This window comes from Camellia sinensis, chromosome 1 (assembly GCF_055761805.1).
Source record: "Camellia sinensis isolate YWXY chromosome 1, ASM5576180v1, whole genome shotgun sequence".
NCBI classification, from domain to species: domain Eukaryota; kingdom Viridiplantae; phylum Streptophyta; class Magnoliopsida; order Ericales; family Theaceae; genus Camellia; species Camellia sinensis.
This window is the reverse complement of record NC_138961.1, coordinates 242598472-242613490: the sequence shown is the minus strand read 5'-3', so window position 1 is coordinate 242613490 and position 15019 is coordinate 242598472. Positions and strand designations below refer to the sequence as shown.

Sequence of the window (15019 nt, the reverse complement as noted above, 5' to 3'; positions counted from 1 at the left end):
TGGGATGAAAAAAAATATGCTTTTTTACTTGTGACAAGTTTTCACATTGATTCCTTTGTTTCATAAAAGGTATATACACAAGCATTTTTCAAAACAAATAGTTTGTTTATATAGTTTATAATGTTAGGTAGGATGAGAAATACATACTTTTTTCACCTATGGTTGGCACGTTTTTACATTGACCCCTTTGTTTGATGTAAGATTGTTGAATGTTAAAAAATAGATATAGGTCATTAACAGAAATCTATATACATAAGAGATGATATGTTGAAAAATTACAATTTTTTTGTAATGAAAAGAGAGATAATGATATGAATTTTTTAAATTATTTTTACCAAATATGAGACCATTGTCACCATTAAAAAACAATGATAGTGAAATTTGAAAACTTATTTTTACCAAATATGAGACCACCATGGTCACCATTTTACCACCTTTTTCTCAGACAAATTGGGATTGATTACCAATTAATAGTTCCAATCATTTGTCCACATTACACCTTTCTGAAATCATCACCAATGTTGAAAATGACAAATTACCATAAGAAAAACAAAAAATAACAGTTCCTAGTATGTGCACACAACTTAAAAATATTAGACATTATAAGCTACTTTAAGATAGTTAATTCCATAATAACTTATTTTAAAATGGGGCATTTTTAAAATTTTGCGATAAAAGTGTTATGTCAAGTTATTATAAATCGAAAGTCTAAATCAAATTCTATATTATTTTCTTGAGACTATTTAATCTAATCTTACTTTTTATTCATAAATTGAATGCGCTCAATAGTAAGTGATGATAAAATAATAAACAAAAATGCTACAAACTCATATTTCTTCCCACAAAATACACAGAATAAAAAGTTGGTAGCATTGCATATTGGAAAATGCTATGGACCCACTACACTCTACCAACATTACGTTTTGTATATTTTTTGAAGAAAAAAAAAAAAAAAAAAAGAAGTTAGTAGACTTCTAGAAAAATAGAACATAAAACCGCTTTACTCCCTTGGTAAAGCAAATTTGACTCTAGCTATATATACAATTAATATATAATACACCATTCTCCCAACCTCCAACTCTTACCCTCATAATAATATTTTAATGCATTAAGAATAAACATAAAAAAAATTTCTTAAAAAGTCTAACACATATGATTATTATCAAAATATTAAACTTTAATATAATATAATAAAAAAAAAGATATTTAATTCCTTAAAAAGTCCAACACATATAATTATTATCAAAATATTAAACTTTAATATAATATAAAAAAGAAAAAAAAGAAGACATTTAAAAAAAAAAAAAGACATTTAAAAATCGCAATTCACATATATAGATAATTGTAAATATATTAAGAAAAAAGGGGTTTCTAAACCCCAAGCCTTGTGGGAGCTCCAATCTCTCAATCTTAATTTTCTAAATTTTTTATTTAAAAAAAAAAATCTCAACATTTATTGATTTGGTCAAAATTCCCTTATCAGCATTTATTAACTTTTTTCAATCCACATATATGCATTTATTGATTTGGTCAAAATCTCTGATTAGCATTTAAAATCCCCTCATACAAATAATTATAGATACAGCCCGTGCATAGTTACTGCAGTAGTTTTTTTAATTTTTCCTATACACTATGATTAGTGATAAGATTGTTAAATTATTTTTATAAAAAATTTTAAAAAACATAATTTATATATTAAAAAAAATTAAAATAAATATAAATATGTATAATTATTCCATGCACGGTGATAGACTAGTAAATCCTTACTACAAAGGCAAATTCAAAGCTCATACATATAATAACAATAATAATAATTCAAGATAAAGAGCTTCTCAACAACCCCAATCATCTTGAGAGGTGGCAAAAAAAAAAAAGGCCTAATTTGCAGCCAACCCCATCATCATCATCATCATCATCATCATCCCCACCCATTATTATTATTAGTTGATTGATGACTCAAACTGTATGGGGCCTTCTCTGAAGGCTAACAAGTGAGTAGTATGCTCCATTGGGCCCCTTCCCTAACAAAGAAGAGTGGGTCCCTCTCTCCACAACCGTCCCTTTGTCCAACACGGCGATCGTATCACAATTCTGTATGGTACTTAACCTGTGCGCCACCACCACACTAGTCCTTCCCACCATTACTCTCTCAAGTGCGTCCTGTACCACTTTCTCCGATTGGCTATCCAATGCACTGGTCGCCTCGTCTAGCAATAGAATTGCTGGGTTTTTCAGTATAGCACGAGCTATAGCAACTCGCTGCTTCTGACCCCCTGAGAGCTGCAATCCTCTGTCCCCGCACCATGTGTCGTACCCGTCTTTCAGTCCCGCGATGAAATCGTGAGCGTTGGCTGCCTTAGCGGCCTCGATGATCTCTGTTTCATCTGTCTTATCGGACGCTCCGTATGTGATGTTTTCGCGGATGGTCCCAGCGAATAGAGTTGGTTCTTGGCTAACAAGCGCTATATGTTTCCTTAATGATCTCAGATGGAATGTCCTTATGTCACGACCGTCGATTTTGACTACCCCGCCAAGTGGGTCGTAGAATCGCTCAATCAATCCAATGATGGTGGACTTGCCGGACCCACTTTGTCCTACCAACGCCGTTGATTTCCCTGATTCAATGTTGATTGAAAAGCCGTTGAAGATCATCACATCAGGCCTCGCCGGGTACGCGAATTGGACCTCACGTAGCTCCACATGGCCTGTTATTTTGTTAGGTTGGTGACCTTCTGGGTCATCGGGCTCAATTCCAGTGTACCGGTCCAGTACTGCAAAAACTGATCCGACCGCATCCGACCCTTTTGCAAGGTCGTTAGTCATGGTACCCGCATCTGCAATGACCCGGCCCGTGCTCACTAAGATCATGAAGGTCTCAAAGAGGGCTTTGGCAGTAATGTAGCCTTGAGATATGAGTTTGCCACCATACCAGAAGTCCAAGGCCCAAGTGCATGACATGAGGCTTTGGGAGGTACCAAGCCCGATACCAGCGAACCATGATTGTCGGATACTCTCTCGTTGTGGGCCTTCTTGTGCATTTTCCAGCATTTGGAGGATTCGGGCTTGGGAGGAGAAGGCCGTGACGGTTCTGAGGTTGGAGACAGCCTCGGCCGCAAGCTTGCTACTTTCATTTTGGGCCTTGATAGCCTTTTTGGACATGCTTTTGAGCAAGACACGTTTGCAATAGTAGCAGACGATGATGAGGGGTTGGACAGCGATCATGACAACCGCGAGCCTCCATGCGATGATCAGGCCCATGGTGCAAGCTATTGTTACTGCTGAGAAGGTTTGGATAACGAGTGCCATTCTATCACCCACCAAAGATCTCACCTGCAAAAATTGTGAAAACAACACACCCAGTAGTAGTTAGCTAAAAGTAAATGTAAGGAATTCAAGTCCCAACGGGCTCACTTGGGCTTGTTTGGTCCTAGTTACTTTGGGCCTTTATATCGTTTGGTCCTGAGTTGAATTTGGACCAAGCCTGTCAGTAAGTTAATTACATGTATGGTCCAATTAGTTCCTCTAGTTTTAAGATTAAAAGGAAACTTTAAAAAGAATATATATATATATAAATTTCTTCATAATTCTTTTATTTTTAAAAAAATTCTCTATGAGATTTTAATTGTTCCTTTAGGAACAAACAAATTTTTTATTTTTAACAGAATGGAAAAGGTTCATTTGTGTATTTTACAAATAAGTGTACATTTTTTTAAAAAAAAAATGGTCTATGCGTAGAATAATTTCAAAATTCTTAACAAAAAACACACTCTTAACAAAAGTATTTTTCATTTCATTTAAGTTGTGCAGAATAAAAGTAAAGGTCACACGTTGCTTTCAAGTCACAGTTGACAATGAGTCTAATTAATATATATACGAATTTTACACTTTTAATAAATGCACGAGATTAGCACCCTTAATTACATGCAAGATCATTAGAATAATTATTGGAGTCTTTACCTAACCTCTTTGTAGAGGTAGGTTCATTTTTTAAACACATTACCATTATCCTTAATCTCGAGATTTTAAAAGGGTTGTTAGAATCTTAGCCAATCACCCTAGATCTAGAAATAGATGTGTAATTATCTGATAATTCTTTAATAACGTACATATATCATAGTTAATCATTTTAAATAATAAATTTTTTTTCTTATTCTTCAACAACCTACATGTATCATAGTTAATCATTTTAACTAACAAAAAATTAATTGTTCTTCAACAACCTACATATATCATAGTTTAATCATTTTAACCAAAGAACTCTGAGGCAATCAAACTAACAATAATCAGTGTATAATATAACTACCACTTCGCCAAGTTATTTGGTGTTTCATAGGGTCGTGGCACCACTCAAGAACAAATACTCTTTGTGAATGTCATTACTGGTGAAAAATGTTTGAGAGTACTAATTTGACACTACTAATTCATTTCTAATGAGATGAAATGGATCATTCCAAATGATATGGAATGAATCATATGAAGAGAGAAACCCACACTCCTCTCTCTTTTAACAATGTTATGCCTTTCTAATTTATCACTCTTAATGATATGATATTGAGACTAGACCCCACGTAATAGAATATTTAACAAATAAAAATTTGACACTTATTAGACACATCATTAGGGGTGATTTTTAAGGGTGATAAATTTGGTGTCTCAAGCATTTCAGCAATGATTCAAAGCACTAATTTTGATATTCTAATGAAGCACTAATGACATGGCAAGGAGAAGGAAAAAAAAACCAAGACCAAAACATCACATTAAAATGGGTGGAGCCCACTACCAACTTATTAGAACTGGCTTTAGAACTTAATAATTAGAGCTCTAAAGCATTTTTCCAAGCATTTTTCCTCCTCTATTCTCTCTCTTTCACATCATTAGGGATAGATTAAAGGTACTATATTGATAAGACGTAACATATTTAGCATGATTGTTAGTTAGTAGTTTTTTTAAGAATCGCTTATTCAGTGACATAGATCTAGGGGTGTAATTTTGGCTTGGCTCAACCCGGCCTATGTCGGGTCTTGCGGGCTCCTGCCAAAAATCGGGCCTAGCCGAGCCGGCCCACGGGCAAAAAAATAAGCCCAAGCTCAAGGATATTCGGGTTTTGGGCGGACCTAAACAATTTTTTAAATTTTTTCCATCAAAATTTTATTATTTTCCATTAAAAATAACACTGAGCCTCAGGTAGGCCGAGCGGGCAGGGTCTCGGGTCGGGCTTTTGGGCGAGCCTTGACCGGGCCGATGAGTCAGGCCATGGGCAGGGCTTCAAAACGATGGCCCAGGCCCTGGCCCAAGGTCTCAGGCTGGACTTGGGCCCAGGCCTAAACGAGTCAGGCCCACCTCGGGCTGCGGACGGGCTTCAGGTCGCCCGCGGCCCACGGGCTAAAATTACACCCCTACATTGATCACAAAGTATATATAGAGCTTAATAACTTCACTCTCTACGTTACCTATATTTCACTGTAACTAAATTAGCCTTCGTTTGGCAATGACTTTTTTAGTTAGTTTTTTTATTTTTTTTGACTTTTTTAACTTTTTTAACTTGAGACTTTTTTGTTCGTTTGGTATTCTTGATTGCTTTTTTGACTTTTTGCGATTTTTTTACTTTTTTATCCTTTTGTAATTTTTTAACTCAACTCAAAAACCAAACAACTCCTTAATTTCCAATGATCAACTTAATGTATTTTCGTCGAGGTATGCCATCGGACACCCCATCATATAAAAAAAAAAATGTTTACCTAGGGAGAGCCTAGTGTATGAAGTGCAAATGATTGTAGTAAATTTTTGAAGAGAAACGTGCACAGAATATAATATTGTCAGTATTGTATTATGTGTATATGGGAAAAAAATAAATAAATAAATAAAATTGAGATAGTAGAAGAGTAAACATACCACATTAGCATCTTTGGCGAGGCTAGAGCAAATAGCACCGCTAGAATTCTCATCCCGATCAAACCACCCAACTTCAAAAGTGAGTATCTTCGAAAACATCCTCTCTCTAATTCTCTTCGTCAAGTACTCTCCCATGTAAGCGAAATTATAATGCTGAGTTATATTAATCACTAGCGAAAACACCGCCAATCCAAGAAAACACAACGCATATTCCCTCGTCCTCGACTCAATCTGACTGTGATCAGGCAAAAAATACACCGATATCATCGATCCCATTGCAAAGGCATAAACTGGCTGAACCGCACCAAACAACACCGCACTGGAACACCCCATAATCGCTTGCTTCCATTCCGGCAGATTCATCGCTAACAGTCTCCGAAATGACTGTACTCGAAAAACTTGCTCTTCTTTGATTTTATCATTAGTTTCAGCTCTCTGGCTCATTGCGGCTGAGTTTGCAGAGCTAGATCGACTCACCATTGACAGTCTCCGACTACTCGTGTTGTTCGTGTCGAATTTCGCAATTGAATTGGAAGATGTTGATGCTGTCATGTTGTTGCTGTCTGATTTTTCGGTTTGTTGGAGTTGAATTAGGGATGTGTAGAGGCCGTTTTCATCTTGGATTAATTGGTCGTGTGAGCCGGTTTCCATTACCTGACCGTTTTGGATAACTGCGATGATGTCGGCATTGCGGATGGTGGAGAGGCGGTGGGCGATGATGATGGTGGTGCGGCCAACCGCGGCCTTGTCGAGTGCTTCTTGCACGATTCGTTCGGATTCGGAGTCTAATGCGCTTGTGGCTTCGTCCAGGAGAAGAATGCGTGGTGCCTTGATTATGGCTCTTGCGATTGCGATTCTCTGCCTCTGGCCTCCAGACATTTGGACACCCCTCTCACCCACCTGTAAAAAATATATATATAGCAATTAGTAAAATTATTCACTTTTTTATCCCATCAATTTAAACAGTAAATATTATGTATGCTTTATCAATTAAAATAGTTAATTTTTCAAACGATGCCATTACTTGTTGTGAATGTATGCAAGAAGTGAAAAAATTAATAAAATTAATCCGATAACATATATCATTTTTCACTATTTAGCTCTTAAGACAACATTAATGGTAATTCCAATCGTAATATGAAGATATTTTGAAATCTTTTTTGGTAACTAAATTAGAAAAAATAAATAAATAGTGTAACTCAAAATTATGGGTTCAAATTTTAAGAGGCAATCGTGAAAAAAATCTTTTTTTATTTCACTTGAGGTCTTTTTCAGGATTAAGCCCTAATAACTACTTGAAGGGTAAATTATATTGACACCCCTGAGATTTATATTTATTGTAGTTCCTTCCCTCACTTTTTGAAAATTACATCTCCCTCCCTGAGGTTTAAAGTTTCATAACAATTCCCCCTTTCACCGTAATGATCATTATACATAAAATTAAATTAACAAGGGAGATCAGTGTAATTTTTCAAATGTGAGGGGGGAACAGTAATAAATATAAACTTCGGAGGGTGTCAGTGTAATTTACCCTTATTTGAAATATATAATAGTTTGTTAGAGTATCTCCATTCAAACTTTGAAATATTGATATGCTAAATTTTTTTGAAATTTATTAGATAATAAATTGACAAATACAAATTATATAATATAAGCAAAAACGTTGTGAGCTCTTTGAGTCTCAAAACTCTAATATTTTTCTATGATTTTTTATTTTTTAAATACAAAAAATACATTTGTAATTATTCTATTGGTTCTTTCCAATTTACTATTATTTTCTTTTAATTTCATTAAATAGTCTAATAATCAATATGGTAAGTTCTTTAAAAAAGAAAAGAAAAGAAAAGAAACAAATCATACAATTTTAGAATTCTCAATTCTCCTTTTAAAAATATAACTACACAAAACGAAAGCAAAAAGTAGATAAAGGAAATATTAACAAAAGAGAAATTAACGACATGAAAACCATCAAAAATTCAACAATAGTTATAAATATGCATACCTCATAGTTGTATTTCTCCTACAAAAAAAACTCCAGCAATCATATACCTCTAATAAACACATTATCTACACATATCATAATTGAGCTTGGTTTTAACTATTTCAATATCTTTTCCAAAAATAATAAAAGTTACACAAGTTTCCATCACTTTATAGCTTTAATAATAGAGTTCTAAACAGAACTCTACTGAATACTGATGTGAATATTGATGTGGCAGGGTTAAAAAAAACATAAATATCACATCGCTGTCCATACAATTAGAACTTCTTTAAAACACTTATTTTAAAACTCCCAAACATTTTTGGTCAACTCCAATGTATAGAATCTTGAATGGATGTACTATTAGGATGTTAATTTTATATTTTGCTAAGGGAATACTTGTGGCTCCAATAGATTGTTCTGATTAGCTGAATTTTTATTTATTTAAATAAATAAAGTAAAAAAAGTGATTATCTGGAGATGTAGTGTTAGTAATGGCAGGCAGAGAGATGATGTTGCCGTTGAAAGGCTGTACCCAATCTTAAGAATTATTAATTAAGAATTTTTCGACATTAAGGAACTTAAAATCTAAGTAAGTACTATATTATTATTTAATGATGTTGAATTGTTTTTTTATTTAAATAAATAAAGTACAAAAAGTGATTATCTGGAGATGTAGTATTAGGATTGTTTTGGGAAGATGGTAAAAAGTGATTTTTTGGCTTTTAACTAAGTTTTGACTTTTTTAGACAAATGATTTGGGAAGTTGGTAAAAAGTGACTTTTGACTTTTTTGATTAATATTTGTTTATGATGTCAAATCATAATAAAATGACCAAACTACCCCCATTTATTTAAAATATTTATAACTTTATCTATGTAACACATTTTGACCCATGAGGAGTAAAATTGTAATTTCACCGTTGGCTAAAAACCAACTTCCCAAATGAAAAAAAAGCCAAAAAAACCAACTTTTGACTTTTGCTACTAATAAAAAAAAGTGACTAAAAACTATGTTGCCAAAATAAGCCATAGTAGTGGGAGGCAGAGAGATGATGTTGCCGTTGAAAGGCTGTACCCAATCTTAAGATTTATTAATTAAGAATTTTTTGACATTAAGGAACTTAAAATCTAAGTAAGTACTGTATTATTATTTAATAATGCATCCATATAAAGAAATTTTATGATGTTTCGGGAAATTGTGCCTAATCTTGTCCCTTTCCAAAAAAAAAAAAAATAAATAAAGAAAGAGATGGCCACTTTCCAAGTATGGGGGGCCACGGAACATTTTCTTGCTGGATTTGTATGAGAATAACTAGTGTGAACTGTATATAAATCTTTTTAAATAGTTAGTTTAGAATGTTTTAAATAAATGTATTTTTTGATTTTTTATAAAATATGGGTTGAGTTTGAAGTGATTTGATAGACAAGTAATGTGAAATAGAATAATGTGATTTAAATAAAATAACAACTTTTTAACTTTTTAAATTTTTTTTTTTTTTTTTTTGAAGATGCAAACCAAGCCTTAGTAATCTGACTTGTGAGGATGATAGTATAATATTTTGATACATCGAACATCTCTGACAAGGCCACTTCTACCTAATTGTCATTGCTATCAATCAACCTACATAAAAAAAGAGCCTTACATTTTCATCCATATTGTATGATTTGTGAAATTTTCCATAATTAATTTGTAATTGTTAGGACATTAGATTGTCAAGAAAAATTATTGATTGGTCTTGGAGTATCACGTGATCATATTTCAAGTCAATCACAAATTTTTATGTCCTCTCACGTTCTCTAATCACCTAACACAAAATCATAGGTTCCACTCTATTCACCAATTATAATACATGTTGAGCGTCACGTGATACTGCTGTTGAACCAACCAATAACTTTTTAAGTGTTGTGCTAATTACACATGTAGCCATGTGTTTGTAATTATAAAATTAAATAAAATTATGTGCACATAATTCTTGCACAGAAACATATTTATAAAGATAACGTGAAGTTGAAATTCTTATACGGTGAAACTCAAATTTAAATGATTTTAGACAATCCATTTAATACTCTGATTATTTTTTGCGTACGAATTATATGTATTCAACTTTGCTCTTATAAAATTGTATACCCATTAAAAAGGGTATTTTAGTTTTTTTAGTGATAATTATTTGTGTAATTAATATTGAATTTTCAATTTTTAAAAGTACTTTTGAGTCTTCAACCTATATCTATCTATATATATATATATATATTTATTATTAGTATTTTTTTAATATTTTAACCAATCTTTTAGATCTATTTAGTCTAAATATATTTAAAAGTTATAAAATTTATGAATTTTAAAAAATCAATAAATACAAAAATTCAATATATTTTCATTTTTTTTTGTATTTATTAGTAAATTTTTTTTATAAATATTTTATTTTTAAAGTACATCTAGATGTGTATCAAAAAAAAAAACTAATAAAACAAAATATGAAAAATAAAAAACTTGAATATTCAAAACTGTGTTGAAAAAAAAAAGAGTGACAGTATCAAATTTAAAGAATGGTGAGGTGAGATAGCTAGAGGGAGGCGCGGTGTAATTCAGACGATTTGAAAGTAAAATTATAAATTGAATGACAGATTAGCAGCTTGACAAATTGTTAAATTACGATGTGAGGCGTCTTGGGCGAATTGACGGGTTAAAGGATATTCTAATCAATTATCAAGCCTTTGCATAATATATAACACTAGTTTGTATAATATTTTTTATATATATAATACAAATTAATTTTACATAATATTTTTCATATACATAACTACTAATTTTTAATAAATTTGACATATTAAATATCTTTCACACTTATTTTTATTTTGATATTTTACTATAATTTAAAAATATACATTAACTATATCGAAACGATTTCAAAAATAGAACCTAAATCGCAATTAACCGATAGAAGGATAGAAATTAATACGATTTAATGTAATTTTGACTAATTTGGCGGTACTTTAGACCGCCGTAGAGGACAAGAATAAGTGACTAACCTGAGTATCATATCCCTGAGGCAACTGAGAAATGAAATTATGAGCATTAGAAGCTTGCGCAGCCTCAATAACTTCATCCATGTCAGCCTCCTCCTTGCCGAAAAGTATGTTCTCCGTAATCGTGGTCGCAAACAGCGCTGGCTCTTGACTCACCAACCCCATCTGTGACCTCAGCCACTTCAACTGCATCTTCTCTATGCCCACTCCATCAAGCAATATCTCTCCCCCCACTGGATCATAAAATCTCTGCAGCAGTGCTATCACCGTCGACTTTCCTGACCCACTCCCCCCCACCAGCGCCACCGTCTTCCCCGCCGGAATCTCCAGGTTGAAGTCTCGGAAAATCGGCGACTCGGGCCGCGATGGGTACGCGAATTCGACGTGTTTGAATTCAACTTCTCCTGAAACGGTTTGCAGTGTTTGGCCTTCCATGTTGTCGGAATCGATTTTGGGTACTCTTCTTATTACTTCCATTATTCGATCTCCTGCTGCTGATGCGTCCGAGAAGTACTTCACGTTAGATAATCCCGATCCGAGTGATCTGATCCATGTCAAGAAATATTAAATAATTAGAATAAATTTCTATACACAATTTCTATATAGTTATAAATTATTATAATAATTATTGATATTATTTTTTTAAAAAATATATCATTCTGTATAATAATGTTTTGTATAAATGTTTTTTTTTTTTTTTTGGACATCACTATTAAGGCGCACACATACATGAACACAAAATCACATTAGGCGTTACATTCATGCGGTTCCATTTTGGAAAAGGGAAAAGTTAGGGATTATGAAAAAAATTTCATGAAAATGATCATGAAAAATTTATAATTCTTGGATTACCTTGATTAGTGTGTAGTGCTTTATTCTAAGTGTAGTTTAAGGGTCACAAAACATTTATAATTATTTTTATGAAAATTTTTTCGTGGTACGTAGCATTGTTGTTTTGGAAACACCTGTTTGTAGCATTTAATATTTTCGTAGAGAAGCATTAAATAATTATTGTATATTCCGAGCATCTATATACTGGAAAATTACAACTAAATATTATGTATTGAAAAATTTTATGAATGAAATATGACTTTATCAAATAGTTGAGAGACATGAAACAATTTACTTAATGTGTGTTGTGATTATTTAATAATTTTTTTAAGTTTAATTTTAATTTAAAAAAAAAATATTTTTGTGAATAATAGTATTTATGATCTTTATATTTTGTTTTTGAATGTTAAATTACATTTCGTGTAGCAACAACCAAACAAAATTTCAAAATTAGTGGAAACAGAAGCCGAAAACAGGAATTGTGGCATAGTGGTGGGTCCAGCTTACTTTTTATACCCACCTTCGTCTTATAATAATTTTTTCTTTTAATAACCGAGTGTGCTGACTAGCACCATTTTGGAGCGTCGTAGCTCGATTAATTTCGAAATTTTGAATGGATTAATTAGATAAAGACGTAATGACCCGTTAAGATTCAAACTTGAGACTTAAAAAGGAATATATTTCTAAATTTCTGATCTCCTATTTTCAACTAACTGAGCTGTCCTTACGGGGTTTATAATAATTACTTAAACTTAAAAAAACTGCTTTCCTATATTTATTACAACTTATTATAGAGCTGATAAATGAGGGGAAAAAAAACTCAATGAAATTAGCCATACCCAATATGGTTTACAGAGCAAAAGAAAACAAGATTAAAAAAAAAAAAAAAAAAAATGAAAATGAAAATGAAAAGAAAACCTTTTGTTTTGTTTTGTGTTTTTTGTTTTTTTTTTTTCATCCTTTTAGGTGGCAAGGTAAAGTTGACAAAAAAAAAATAAAGTGGATTGTGAAAGTTTTCAGTTTTCAGTTTGTTTTATTATTATTTATTTTTTTAGAAAATGAAGATGCACATTAGGCTTCTTATGGAAAACCGACAACTCAACAACACAGTAGCATTTTGAAAAGTTGATAAAAAATTATTTTTTTTTTATTTTTTGATTTTTTTAATAACTTTTTTAACAAAAAATTGAGTTATTTTTCATAAAAAAAAAATTGATTTTTTTGAATTAAAAAAATTAAAAAGTCAAAAAAATTAACTTTTTTGACTACTTCTCAAAAGAAACCAAAATATGGCATAATAATTTTGGAATATAAAAAAAGTTAAAATAATATATATATATATATATAATTAGTAAAAAATATTTTAAAATACGTGAAAATTGTTTCTTGTTGGTAATATCCTTTTGGGAGACGAAGAAATATAAAAGGAGGGAGATGACTTACAATCCACCGATGGCGATGGCGGCGCCAACAGCGAAGACGGTCCCACCTTGAGAACCATGATACATGACCATTCTACTACCATAATAGGACATGAAAGACCATATTGCAAACACTATGCCATTGCTACCAATGGCAAGTCCTTTGGCCATGCCTTGCCTCAGCCCCAACTTAACAGTCCATTGAAGAGCTGAAGAGTACTCAGCTGTGGTTTTGTTCTCTCCCACAAAAGAATAAACGGTCCTGATTGATGAGATTGCCTGCTCTGCAATCGTACCGGCCTTGTTGTACTCTTCCCTCATCTTTCTTGCTATTCCCATCAATGATCTTCCGTAAATCAAACCAGGTATTATAAGAAGTACCACAAATGGAAATCCCACAATTGCTAGTCTCCACAGCATCGCGAATGCCACTACGTAGGACCCTATGAATGTTGCTAAATTCATCAAGAACACTGGGACCTGTTATGAAATCAAAACCCATTAGCTATCATATCATTGTACACAATCCTTTGTTCCAGACTTTTTCTTTACAACACGATGAAGTAAAAAAAAAAAAAAAAAAATCTTTTTTTGGTGTTTATTTTTATCAAAATTAGTTGATAATTTTTTGAAAAAAATTCAAAAACGGATTTTGAAAACTCAACGAAACTTGAATAAAGGATGGAAAAAGAGTACTGACCTTCTCACTAATAGCATCTTGAATTACAAGACTATCGTTAGAGACGCTAGTGATGACCTCTGCGGTGCTTGTTACATGCAAATCGAAGTAACCCACATCTTGCCTTAGCACTGCCTTCAAATATCTTGTTCTCATTCTCGAAGCTTGTCTCTCTGCTGTTCTTGTCCAACAATATCCCTCTGAAAAATATCCCACAAAGTCAGAAGAAAAAAAGAAAAAAGAAAAAGGAGAACTTTTCATGTAAAAAAAAAAAAAAATTAGTAGGAAAACCCACCAAGGAAACAAGCGACCCATTGTCCACAAGCCACATAACACAAAACCACTGCATTCTGTAACCCAAGAGACCAAACACATTAATTAAATTCACATAACAATACATACATACATACACAATTGATGTCTATATGTAGAGAGAGAGAGAGAGAGAGAGAGAGAGAGAGAGAGACCTTGCTGATGTTTTGAGTGAAGAAATCTGAAACTGTGCCACCAATATTGTTCATGATCTTGCTAGTAATAAACAATACCACGGGCATGGAAAAGCCATCCCCGAGGGCACCGAGGATGCCAAAAGCCATCAACAACATATCAAAACCGTCTGCATGCACGAAAATGGATCGAATAGACCCGTTTCTCTTCTTTTCAATCGCCATACTTTCCTCTCCCATCTTTGATCTTTCAATTCTTACCTACTATATAGTTGTTCTCTGTGTGTGCGCGCGCGCGCTTGAGATGGAGATGAGAAAATACTATAGAGTAAGATTGTGAGAGGAGTTGATGGGTAGCTTGGTCCAAAAGCAGCAGTTATTTAACTATCAACTGATGAGAGAATGTAAATATGAAGATGGTTATATATATAGAGGTGAAGTGTTGAGAAGAGGGGGAGGGGTTCATCATATGGTGAGTTTAGTTAAGGTGCTAGCGTGTGTCAGGTTGTATTATATTATGGTAAGTACGATACATGTGGTTTGAGGAGAGGGGATCACGGTTGATTTTACCCTTTACGAGAAATTATTCAATACTCTTAAAACATCACTATTTTAAGTTAATTACTAATTATTTAATCTCATCTTGTTCTTTTATTTCTAACATAAATTGTGAATCTTTATATTTTTTTTTACCAATCAAAACCTTACGAAACACTATATGATTATATTTTAGAAGTATT

At 32.8% G+C, this 15019-nt stretch overlaps 1 protein-coding gene across 1 annotated transcript; it reads right to left on the bottom strand.

The window, feature by feature from the left end:
* Nucleotides 1-1763: 1763 nt before the first annotated feature.
* Nucleotides 1764-14791, bottom strand: ABCB15 (ABC transporter family protein). The gene is made up of 7 exons (XM_028204011.2): nucleotides 14301-14791; nucleotides 14129-14183; nucleotides 13855-14033; nucleotides 13177-13634; nucleotides 10906-11446; nucleotides 5893-6792; nucleotides 1764-3330 (listed from the first exon to the last, which is right to left on the bottom strand). The coding sequence occupies exons 1-7, from the start codon at nucleotides 14517-14519 to the stop codon at nucleotides 1957-1959; spliced, it is 3726 nt and encodes a 1241-aa protein (XP_028059812.2). The 5' UTR covers nucleotides 14520-14791; the 3' UTR covers nucleotides 1764-1956.
* Nucleotides 14792-15019: the final 228 nt, after the last annotated feature.